The sequence below is a fragment of the Engraulis encrasicolus genome, chromosome 13 (genome assembly GCF_034702125.1).
Source record: "Engraulis encrasicolus isolate BLACKSEA-1 chromosome 13, IST_EnEncr_1.0, whole genome shotgun sequence".
In the NCBI taxonomy this organism is placed as follows: domain Eukaryota; kingdom Metazoa; phylum Chordata; class Actinopteri; order Clupeiformes; family Engraulidae; genus Engraulis; species Engraulis encrasicolus.
Genome location: NC_085869.1, coordinates 38,240,279 through 38,252,670, shown reverse-complemented (window position 1 = coordinate 38,252,670; position 12,392 = coordinate 38,240,279). Strand labels below are relative to the sequence as shown.

At 41.5% G+C, this 12,392-nt stretch overlaps 1 protein-coding gene and 1 pseudogene across 1 annotated transcript; both read right to left on the bottom strand.

Moving 5' to 3' along the window:
• LOC134460523 (E3 ubiquitin-protein ligase TRIM35-like) lies at positions 1 to 3,352 on the bottom strand (annotated as a pseudogene).
• Positions 3,353 to 6,928: 3,576 nt separating this feature from the next.
• On the bottom strand, positions 6,929 to 11,638 carry LOC134461124 (E3 ubiquitin-protein ligase TRIM35-like). Its single transcript, XM_063213889.1, has 7 exons — positions 11,613 to 11,638; positions 10,546 to 10,996; positions 9,972 to 10,067; positions 9,263 to 9,493; positions 8,925 to 8,947; positions 8,468 to 8,586; positions 6,929 to 7,715 (listed from the first exon to the last, which is right to left on the bottom strand). Exons 2-7 carry the CDS (start codon positions 10,939 to 10,941, stop codon positions 7,057 to 7,059), a joined length of 1,524 nt encoding a protein of 507 aa, XP_063069959.1. The 5' UTR covers positions 10,942 to 10,996; positions 11,613 to 11,638; the 3' UTR covers positions 6,929 to 7,056.
• Between the last annotated feature and the right edge of the window lie 754 nt (positions 11,639 to 12,392).

The following is a 12,392-nucleotide window of genomic DNA, read 5'->3' as shown; positions in this document are numbered from 1 at the left end:
TCAGACATGGTGATGATATGAATCACTGCTTAACTGTGCTCCTCTATATCTATCTACTAGTTTTACAGAGGCCTTCACTGGTATGATCCTCATAGGAGAAGCCCTAGCACTATTTAAGTATGGAAACATTCTCTCAGTGAAAGTTTGTGTATGAGTGTGTAGGTGTTTATTTCTATCAGGGTCAGAGAATGTCAGCATTCCTCTGTCCCAGTCCAGCTGCACTCTGATCCTCTGGAGTTTATACTTTACTGTGAGGAGAGTGTTACGCTGTGGTGGGGCATCTGCTCCATATTCACCATCATAACGATACACAAACCACCGCCCGCTCATGGAGGTGTAGTTTCCCTTTCTCTGGAGAGACTCTGTCATCACACCCACAGCCCACCGTGTGTTCTCCCCAAACTCCACATCCCAGCAATGTTTCCCTGAGGTAAAGCCCTCAGAGCCCAGCACACTGTGATACTCATCAAATCTCTCTGGATTATCAGGAAGCTGCTGTTTCTCATCACCACATCTCACACTGGTCAGATCCTCAGACAGGATGAGATTGGATTTTGCAGTGTTGGGATCCAGAGTGACAGGAGCTGCAGAGAGGAAGAACACACACATGAGCTGAACGTTGTGTGATGTGTGTTAGGGATGTGAATGATGGGCACATGAGCTGAACACTGAGTGGTGTGTTTTAGAGATGGTCATTATTAGTTGTGCAGTATGGACCGAGAATGGCAGGAGCTGCGGAGACAAATACTCTTGTATCCATGGCAACAGCACAGTCACAGTATGCACTTCAGTTATTGTTGAATGTGACATATCAGGAAGTAGCTGTGTGTGTGTGTGTGTGTGTGTGTGTGTGTGTGTGTAGTAAATGTTAAACTAAGGGCTGTAACGTGCCCAACTCAAACAAAGTAAACAACTGGGTGCTCATTCCTCGAGAATATATGATTAAAGAAAAAGCAGGACAGCACTCCAAGTTTTTGTGGTTTATTGCCCGTCAGACGTTTCGGGGTTAACCTTCTTCAGTGTTGGGCAAACATTTCACCCAGCAGGTGCACACAATATATACAATCAAAGCCCCAAGTGTCCACCCATCGCTTTTCAACCAATCAACATTGTTACATGAAACCGTTGGACATACAACTTTTTTCGTTTTACTTCCATTTTTACATCTTTCTTATTTGTAAAACCAAACCAAAAATCCATCACAAAAAACAATTCAAAACAATTTCTTCATTTAGTCCATTTGGCATCATTGTATCTAGTTGGTGTATCCAAGCGCATTCCCTTTGAAGAAGTAGCCTATCCCTATCCCCGCCCCTTCTAGGCATCGCTACTGTCTCCACCCCACAAAATTTCATGTCTCTCACATCATGGTTTCATGTAACAATGTTGATTGGTTGAAAAGCGATGGGTGGACACTTGGGGCTTTGATTGTATATATTGTGTGCATCTGCTGGGTGAAATGTTTGCCCGACACTGAAGAAGGTTAACCCTGAAACGTCTGACGGGCAATAAACCACGAAAACTTGGAGTGCTGTCCTGTGTAGTAAATGTTACAATGTTAATTCAACACTTAAAGAGCTCATTTAAGTCCAAATGATGTCAAATCAACTCTCTGAGTGTTAAATGAGCACTGCAGAATTTACTGTGTGTGAGCAGCCTACTCACTGTATTGAACAAGATTCTGCATCTTCTCCCAGACTCTGAACTTCAGGTTGCCCAGGTGTTTTGCCACATTGATCAGAGCTCCTGAAAGCTTCTCTGGATCCTTCAGTGTGCACTGGGCTCTGGAATAACATTCAGAAGTCAGTGCTGCTGTGGGTTTGGGTTCAGAACCACAGACAAGAGAGAGACAGGAGGCACATCACTTACCTTTCCACTGTGCTCTTGTAGATCTGGAGGAGATAAAATATATACATGTTGAACAATAACAATTATTTTACTAACATTTTTGCTGAGTCTGTTTCTTGTGTATGAAAGAGTCACGCATAAATGCATGTGTTACACAATATTTGAGTTTTCAGCTAATTAAAATGATATAATTCATAATATAGTTAATGTGTGTGTGTGTGTGTGTGTGCATGTGTGTGTGTGTGTGTGTGTGTGTGTGTGTGTGTGTGTGTGTGTGTGTGTGTGTGTGTGTGTGTGTGTGTGTGTGTGTGTGTGTGTGTGTGTGTGTGTGTGCATGTGTGTGTGACTGTGCTCACTTGTAAGAATGTGACATCATCAGCTTTCATCTCCTCCTCTATGGCTCTGATTGTGTCTGAAAGAGATGAGATCTCTCTGCTCATCTTCTCAATCTTCTCCTTCATCATCTGACTCTTCTGCTCCTCTTCCTCCCTCAGTGCAGCTATCCTGGCTGCCTCCTCATCTTGTAGAAACCGGTGAAGCTTCTCAAACTCCTGCTTGATCTGCCTCTCTGTGTTCACAGTCTGGGTCTGGAACAATATGAGTTTTCACAATGAAGTCTTAATCAACCATATAACGTTTAATACAATCTGTTATCAACAAAATGCTTCAGAATAAATACCCTCTGCTTCTTTGACTAAAATGATCAGCTAAGTTGATGATGAGTGTGGAGAGTCACCTGGATGTGTTATGCCATTTCATCACAGGTGAGTTTAGTTTCCTCAAATGTCTTCAGTTTCTCATATAACGGCTGAAGTTTAAGCTTTAATTCATCCTGCAATGAAACACAACCACAAAATGCCAGATCGCACGCACGCACGCACGCACACACACACACACACACACACACACACACTTTTGTATGGATCAATAAATAAACAATTACAGTATTGTAGCCTATGTAGTTGTACAGTTTCAGCCAACAGAACCACCCAGTGGTGTAATATTAACATTACAGTGAATCAAAGGAAAACACCGCCATGTTTCATGTACATAAAGTCCCTTGAAAGTGTAACTCACCTTCAAGTCACATGCTGCTTCACCTACAGGACGGAAGGTGTGCTTGATGTGTTTCTTTGAATCTCTGCACACCAGACACACAGGCTGTTTATCCTCCAGACAGAAGAGTATGAGTTTCTCACTGTGCAGACTGCAGATCACCTCAGACCCTGCTGAAGCTCTCTGACTCCTCTCCTGTAGGAAGGTCTCACACAGGTTCTTCAGTTGAAGGTTAATTAAATGATTGTCCATTGATGATTTCCTCCTGCAGATTGGGCATTCTCTGGACCCCTTGGTATCCCAGAACTGCTGCAGACAGCCCTTACAAACACTGTGGCTACAGGAGATGATGACGGGGTTCTTGAAGATGTCACAGCACACAGGACAGACAAGGTCCTCATCTAGTTTTGAGGCCATTTTATCCTCAGTCCTCTGGTTGTAGGCTTTTTAGGCATTAACTTTCACACGAAAGAGAAAATGTACCCAGGTCATTCACATAATAAACTGAAAGTTGTTGTTTGCCAAAAAAAAAGAAAGTGTGTGTGTGTGTGTGTGTGTGTGTGTGTGTGTGTGTGTGTGTGTGTGTGTGTGTGTGTGTGTGTGTGTGTGTGTGTGTGTGTGTGTGTGTGTGTGTGTGTGTGTGTGTGTGTGTGTGTGTGTGTGTGTGTGTATATACGTCTAGTTTAAATTGCACATTGGAGACTGGTCAACTGCTATTTCAAACTTCTGTGTTAACCCTGTTAAATAGATTTTTGACAAAAAGTTCCCTTGACTTGATGTGGTCTGACAAATCAACTCTTCAGGTGTGCAGCACATGACTCACCATTTGTCTGTCAACTTCCTCCTTCTGGTGACAGAGGAGATTCTCATTGGCCATTAATATGCTTATGCAATCTCTGATTGGCCAAGGCACATGCCTCTCAAATCTGGTTCTCTTTACCAAGAAGTTTGTTAATCACCAAAAGAAAGGCGTAAAGCCAATCAATCTTGAGTAAGATTCTACAATGTCCTATCTAAAGGCTCTTCTATTCTATTCTTTGTGTATTTTATGAATAAGCAAAGCTCACGTCATACAAACCTAACTTTCACTTTCACGAGTGTGGGGGCAAAAAACAAGCATGTCTTTCCATCATCCCTGGGTTCAGTTCTTTTTAAGGACACCATCTTTACGTCTACAAATATTTGTTTGAAAACACGTCAAATTATTGCAGGGCAGTAAACATTCTCACATCTGTAATCTGAATAAGTTTTACCAGAATAGATTTTAGGAGTTGTGTTGAACTCAGCAGCCGTCTGGCTTTCTGCTCCACTTCCTCATTCAGACGGGTATGAAGAAGGGACTTAAAATAGCTGAAAGATGATTAGACAGTTTAAGCACACTAGCCAATCAAATCCTGTTCTGTTTTTATTGCCCCTAAGGTTACTGCAGGTCAGAGGGCAGAACACAGTGAGGCACGGAGCAGATTACACACTCACACGCTCACACGCATACGCACACACGTCTGACAAGGAGATAAGAAATTACTTCAGAGACAGACAAGTGATTACAAAACTTGAACACAGTGTGGCACTAATAGTCTGGGAGAAAAGCCAAATACTTTACATGCCAAATCACACTTCATACTGCACTGTACATTATACATTAGTCTTCTTAATACAGTAAAGAAGACCACTGAGCAATCTTTAGAAATGAGAGAGAGGAATTTTTATTTTGATCACACTGAAAACCATAAGTCACTCCATGCACACTACACTAAATTACTAAACTGACCACATGAATATTCCTGCTTGGGGAAAAAAAGAAACTTGAGATCAAATATCATCACGTGTTTTGAGTAAATAGTACGAACAATAAATAGTACATACAACAACTAACAACAAAAATAACAACAAACTGCTGTACCTGTGTGATTGACTCATTGTCTGCCTGCCAAATGCATGACACATAGGGTAGGGTTATGCTTTTGTCCTTCTTTAATGCCATGGTGTTCACTTGCATCTTGAATGTTGAAAGAGAAGACCTATTTCTTGCCTCTGGTGCATAGTATCTAACCGTGGAATGGTCCCGCACAGGGCTGGACTGGGTCCACAAACTGGCCCGGAAGGCCAGATTTCATCCGCCTTCAAGCGTCGAATGACTTTAGCCTTATGCAAACACGTTTTATGAGTTATTGTTAGGTTTATGTTTGTTCTGGAAATGAAACGGCATACAGAAGTACCTTTATAATGGAAACTACTAGCTAGGCTGTAATGTGTTTACAATGACTGAAGCAAGGTGCTAGCTAGAGTTTGCTTTCGTAAATCAGCAACGATGTCAGCCTGTGTCATGAAGATTTACCACGTGCATTTAACATGGTACTGCATTTCAGTAGCAGATTTAGCGATGGTGAATTGATAACATTAAAGAAATAAACGTGGTGAAATCGGTCTTGCAGTTGACTTATCTGTTTGTGTTCACAGGACTTCCTCCGGATGGTGGCAGATTGACAACCTCACATCAGTGAACATGAATCTCATAACTGATTGGAAAAATAAATAAAGTTTTGCACACAATGTGTTTGTCTGTGTACTTGAATCACTTCATAGTAGGCTAGTCTATATTGTATTAAAAATGATAATAACTAATTAATTGAGTGGAAATAAGAAATTAGACATTTTAAGGCCATGAAAATATGTAATTTCCATAAAATTGAGTGGAATAGGTGATAATGCATTTTACGGCCCTGATTCTATCTTATTTCCATATAACTACTCAATTGTTTCCAAGGCAATTAAGCAGAAATAATACAAGGATGCTTGGGTGGTTGTTTCTATGCAATAACATAGGAAGAGGAAATATTGCACATTACGGCCGTGATGTAGCCTAATTAATATGAAACTACTTCGGCTGATACCGTTTAGTTACTGGCATTCCTACCACCTAACTACTATGATGACACAGTAGCTGTTTCCATGGCTATTTACTAGAAACTACATCACAATTACGCTGGAAACTGTATGGTTATTTTTGCTGTTATTAATGAGAAATTATAGTGTAATTGCACTGGAAACCATATGGTTATTTTGCTGTTATTACTAATAACAAGCAGTTATTACCATAAAATTAGACTGAAATTACTGAGAAATTACTTTGAAATTAACACCTTATTAGAGATCCGTAAAGTAAAGTGTTACCAAGTAATCCATAGTGCTTTACAATGCTTAATGAAATAACATACACACTAGTTCAGTCTTGTTAAACATGTTACATGTCTTCATTTGCGGCTGCGCCTTTGCACGGGTGAGGCATAAATGCCTTTTCTTTTTTTGTAGTGTGCACTGTGTGCTGACATGACATGTCCTCGTGACAATGGGATTTTCCCTGGTGAGCTTTCCTATGCCAGGACATGGTCTTACCGTACTGCTGTATAGCAACAAAGACAAAAATGCTCTTCACTTACTATAGGCATAATACACAATCAGACAAAGAATCAAACAGGAGCAAAGTGATTCAAATGGCGGATGTTTATTTTACATTTACATTTAATATGCATACTTGTAAAAAAAAAAAAAAGCCTAAGCTCTGCATCTGTCATACTATGACGCACGCACGCAAATTAATACACACACTGTGCATTGCTAGATGGTAGTCTGACAGAATTAATGGCAATAGCAATGCTCACTTTGGTTCCTGAGCAGTTGTTTAAGGTGTCCATAAAGTACATTGTCCATTAATGGACTGTATGATTTTGTCTGTCAATTTGTGCGAATTCGGCACGTTATAGTTTTGTATACACATGTAAATCATAACAAATGTTTGTTTGTTTGTTTGTTTTCAGCAAATAGAACAATACCACCATCTAACTGTACTTCCCTACTCTTCAGGGCTGCTGTTATGGTGGCTCTAAGCATACCTGGTCAGGAGCCCCCCTCATAATACTACTACTACTAATAATAATAATACAAATAATAATAATAATTCCAGGAAGCGATTGTTGTTGTGAAGTTGGGAAGCAATTGAATGTTGTGGCTGCTTCAGTTCACAGGCTGTACCATTTCAGGGAAGGATGGTGTTTATATTAGGCAAAACGGTTAGTTTGCCTGAATTGAATAATGGGACACATTCCTTTCATGAAAAATGGATGGATGGTTAAATATGCTTTGCAATGTAATTTAATATTTTTTAATGACATTTTCAGTCAATTTCAATTTAGGAGGCCTCAATTTTGGGACCAAAGTGGTTGGTGCCTCAAGCACTGTTTGGTGCCCTATAAGCGCTCTGCTTACTCTGCTTATGCCTAGTGGTGGCCCTGCTTCTCTTACTGACATCTTCACTGGTAGGATCCTCAGAGGATCACCATTTAAGAAGGGAAACAGTCTTTCAGTGAAAGTGTCAGTAATAGTCAGCAGGTGTGTGTTACTATCAGGGTCAGAGAATGTGAGCTCTCCTCTATTCCAGTCCAGCTGCACTTTGATCCTCTGGAGTTTCTGCTTCACTGTGAGGGCAGTGGAGGGCTGTGGTGGGGCAAATGCTTCATATTCACCATTGCAGTAATAGACATACCAGAGTCCTCTCGTGGAGTAATAGTCTCCCTTCCTGTGGAGGGACTCTGTCATCACACCCACCTGCCAACACAAGTTCTCCCCAACCTCCACCTCCCAGCTGTGTGTCCCAGAGTTAAAGCCCTCAGAGCCCAGCACACTTGCATACTCATCAAATCTTTCTGGATTATCAGGAAGCTGCTGTATCTCATCACCATCTCTGACAGTGGTCAGATCCTCAGACAGGATGAGTTCTAGGTATGCAGTGTTGGGATCCAGAATGACAGGAGCTGCAGAGAGGAAGAACACACACATGAAATGAACACTGAGTGGTGTGGGTGTTACTGTACATGCACAGTACACCAGAAGCTGCCAAAACCACCAGTTAGTTGTGGTGGTTGAGCTTCACTAGTATTAGTTTTTTTTTGCTCTGGACGTGATATTGAAATATTTGAATTCACTAGTCACAGAACGTCTCTGGCTTGTCAACATGGGACATTCGAAAATATTTTTAAAATGATGGGACCGACCCCCAGACCAATCTCTGGGATGTTCATAATATTAGCCTCTGCATCTGTTTAGGGCTTTGAATGATGGTCACACAGATGAGCTGAACATCAAGTAGTGTGTGTTAGGGATGTGAATGATTTTCACATAAGCTGAACACAGAGAAGTGTGTTTCAGGGATATGAATGATGGTCACACGAACATGTGCTGAACACTAAGTGGTGTGTGTGATGTGAATGATGATGACATACACACTGAATGGTGTGTGCTAGGATATGAATGGGGGCAGCTGTGGTTTAATGGTGAGGGAGTTGGACTGTAGATCACAGGGTTTCAGGTTCAATCCCCACCCTTACCAATGTGTTCCCACATTGCTCACTATAACCAATACCCTGCAATATCTGTAAACCGCCTTGGAAAAAAACATCAACTCAGTGTAGTGTAATGAAATATAATGTAACGAATGATGGTCACATGAGCTGGACACAGATTGGTGTGTGTGTGTGTGTGTGTGTATGCGCGTGTGCACGCTCACTGTATTGTACAATCTCCTGCATCTTCTCCCAGACTCTGAACTTCAGGTTGCCCAGGTGCTTTGCCACATTGATCAGAGCTCCTGAAAGCCTCTCTGGATACTGCAGTGTGCACTGGGCTCTGGAATTACATTGAGGAGTTATGATGTACCGGTAAGTACATAACCAGTACATGATCAGTTATTCCATAGTACCTACTGGGGTTAATAGACTGTATTGTTATAAGTAAATTAATAAGTAATAAGTAAAAACCATTTAAAAGGCCTCACATTTTATACAACCAGCACATAATCAGGTGATTGTAAGACATGTATATAGACCAGTTTAGACCAGCTATTCAACAAAGTCACCTGTGTTAGAAGTAACTGTGGTAGCACGTTTTCTACTTTCACTGTTGAGATCTCTGACACTTGGTTTCAAAACCACAGACAAGAGAGAGACAGGAGACACATTTCTCACCTTTCCTTTGTGCTCTTGTAGTTCTGGGAAGAATAAGGAATATGTTTAGCACATTGTCCAACACAAACACATACAAAACACCCTTACTGTACATAAACAACTCCCAGTGACAACTGTCAGTGATATACACCTGAGGTACACACACACACACACACACACACACACACACACACACACACACACACACACACACACACACACACACACACACACACACACACACACACACACACACACACACACACACACACACACACACACACACACACACACACACACACACACACACACACACCTCAAGAACTCCCAGTGATACACACTTGATACACACTTCCCACCTGTAAAAATGTGACATCATCAGCTTCCATCTCCTCCTCGATGGCTCTGAGTGTGTTGGAAAGAGTTGAAATCTGTCTGCTCATCTTCTTCAACTTCTTCTTCATCATCTGACTCTTCTGCACCTCTTCCTCCCTCAGTGCAGCTATCCTGGCTGCCTCTTCATCTCGTAGAAACTGGTGAAGCTTCTCAAACTCCTGCTTGATCTGCCTCTCTGTTTGCTGGACCTGTGTCTGCAATAACATACAGGAAGAGGCATAACCAGATCCAAAACCATTTCTGAGCCCACTTATTCATCTAAGGGTACAGTATTGCATAACTCTATGGATGATCACTTTTGTGGCTGATCATAGTATTAAAGCACCCCCTTACCTGTGCCAAAGACAAGCCGCACACCCCCAACCCAAACTTCTACAAAAAAATATAAGTGACTAATTACAATGATTCTTGCTTTAGACATTAATCAATGCTGTAATGACTTTAAATGTAGACCAAACATGTTTTAATTTGGTTTTGATGTGGTGTTTATAATGTTCCCAAGTCGAATTTTGGTCACAACCTCAGCACAAACAAAGTTCTGCGGACCCCCTGGAATCTTTGGCACACTCCCAGGGGTTGCCCGCACCCCACATTAAGAATCACTGGTGTAGAAGATAATTATTACATTGCATATTATGGTACTGCATAGGTATGAATATTTACTATATTTACCTGAATGTGTTGTGCCATTTCCTCACAGGTGAATTTAGCTTCTTTTAAGGCCTTTAACGTCAGTTGTAAGGGCTCATATTTAAGCTTCAGTTCCTCCTAAAGCACAAACACATACACAGATGTCCGCATGCACACACACACACACACACACACACACACACACACACACACACACACACACACACACACACACACACACACACACACACACACACACACACACACACACACACACACACACACACACACACACACACACACACACACACACACACAGGGAGTTTCAGCGGGACAAAAGCTCTCTGCTCACTGATTGATTTTTACTTTGAAGATTACAGCTTGTTCGTCTGGCCGACATCGTCCAAAGGCCTGGGTGTGATAGATACAATGCAAATTCTGGGCAGCACCATGTTGCTAGCATTGCGACCAAGTAGAGTGGAGTATCATTTATTAATCCTGAGGGAAAGTGGTATTAGATGAACATTGCATGTACAAAAAGGCCAATTGCTTCTTTATGAAGTGTTTGTCTTTTTTTATTTTTATCATGGAACGTTTTTAAGAGAGTGTAAATTACCTTCAGATCAGAGGTTGCTTCATCTACAGGGCTGAAGGTGTGGCCTCTGTGTAGTTTTGAGGTCTGGCACACCAGACAAACGGGCTGTTTATCCTCCAGGCAGAAGAGCTTGAGTTTCTCACTGTGCAGACTGCAGAGCACCTCAGACCCTGTTGAAGCTCTCTGACTCCTCTCCTGTAGGAAGGTCTCACACAAGTTCTTCAGGTGAAGGTTGACAAATGGGTGTTCCACTGAAGATGTTCTCCTGCAAACCGGACATTCTCTAGATCCCTTGGTGTCCCAGAACTGCTGCAGACAGGCCTTACACACACTGTGACTACAGGAGATGATGACAGGGTCCTTGAAGATGTCACAGCACACAGGACAGACGAGGTCCTCATCTAGTTTAGAAGCCATTTTGCCCACGTTGAAAAATCCTCTGTCAGGCTGATAATCTGCACTTGTTCTTTGACTGAAAAAAAAGAATACCGTACTCACTTCTTTAATGTTCCCAAATATGTTTGGAATTTCACCCAATAAACTGTCTACCTGAATCTTACTGTTCAGGAAAGCAACAAATTGTATCAGATGTTCGCATGAATGTATCAGATATCCGTGTGAGTTCTGAGTAAATGAAACTCTTCTGCTCTGCCACACCTGGGTGAGTCACGTTCTGCTTGCCAACCTCATTCTAGACACAGGTAAAGGGGCAAAACCTAGAGTGAATATGATTGGCCAAATACATGCATTCTAAACACCTCTGAGTGGTACACTGGTACAAGACACATGCCTCCCCTCTCATAGTTGTTACTATTAGGACATTTGCGACTCACAAGGAGAATGGCTTGAATTATGGTATAACCTCCTAATCTACAGGCTCTTTTGACTGTATTAATCAAAAATGGTACTTTCACTTTCCCAGGTTGGAAAAAAAACTGTCTGTCATCTGTGTTGTTTTAAAATGAGGTAATTTATTCCGAACATACATTACCTCTACAAGTATTTGTGTGCTAGAATAGGTAATAGGATATATTTTACTGATATTGCTGCTGAATAGTAATTGAGTCTGTGTTCTGATTTTGACATACCAGAGAAGTCTTGTGTTGAAAACAGCTGCCGTCTCACTGCTTCACTTCCTCATTCAGGGAAGGAGGGTAGGAAGGAGGGACTTAGACGAGCGGGAAGCTTATTGGTCAGTTTAAAAGTGCTGTAACAAATCATATCGTCTTCAGTGTGTCTCAGTCACTTCAGGTCAGACCTGAGAGGGGTGAGTTTACGATGGGGTCCCTGTACAAACAGGTTGGGAAGAACAGCTTTATATAGTATGCATGCAGCCTACTGGGACCGTATAATGCATACATGATCCACATGGAGAGTTAGACTCCCATATGCACACAGACACTGTTCACATCTGACAAGGAAATGAAAATCACTTCTAAGGCTGAGGTGTGCATACACACAGCTGACAGAAAGTGGCGCTATTGATCTGGCAGCAGAGGTGTATCAATTAAAGCAGGGGTGTATCGAGTAAAAGTAGAAGTATTCTTACAGTGTATCTACCTCATTAGTTACAACGGAATAGCTGGTGTTTAAACTATGTAAGAACATGTGTGACACCTATTGTTGTAATTACATCAGTAAGAATACTTCTACTTTATACACCTCTGTAGGAAAGACACAAACGTCTATATTTTTCAAATAGTTTTTTATTGCACTTACACAAATAATCTTCCCAATTCAACTGTAAATAATGCAGACTGGATACTTTTTTGGCCATTGGTGTTCATCAGGGGTGCATTTCTCGAAAGTGTAGTTGTTAGCCAGTTAGCAACTTGGGTAGTTGCCAATGGGAAATTGAATTGCAAACA

Bases quoted from the DNA above. Each gene is read 5' to 3' on its own strand.
- LOC134461124 (XM_063213889.1), bottom strand. From the start codon at position 10,941: ATGGCTTCTAAACTAGATGAGGACCTCGTCTGTCCTGTGTGCTGTGAC. The intron at 10,068-10,545 runs GTAATTTACACT...TTTGTGCTTTAG, and splicing joins AAGCAACCTCTGATCTGAAG to GAGGAACTGAAGCTTAAATA. The intron at 9,494-9,971 runs GTAAATATAGTA...ATGTTATTGCAG, and splicing joins AAATGGCACAACACATTCAG to ACACAGGTCCAGCAAACAGA.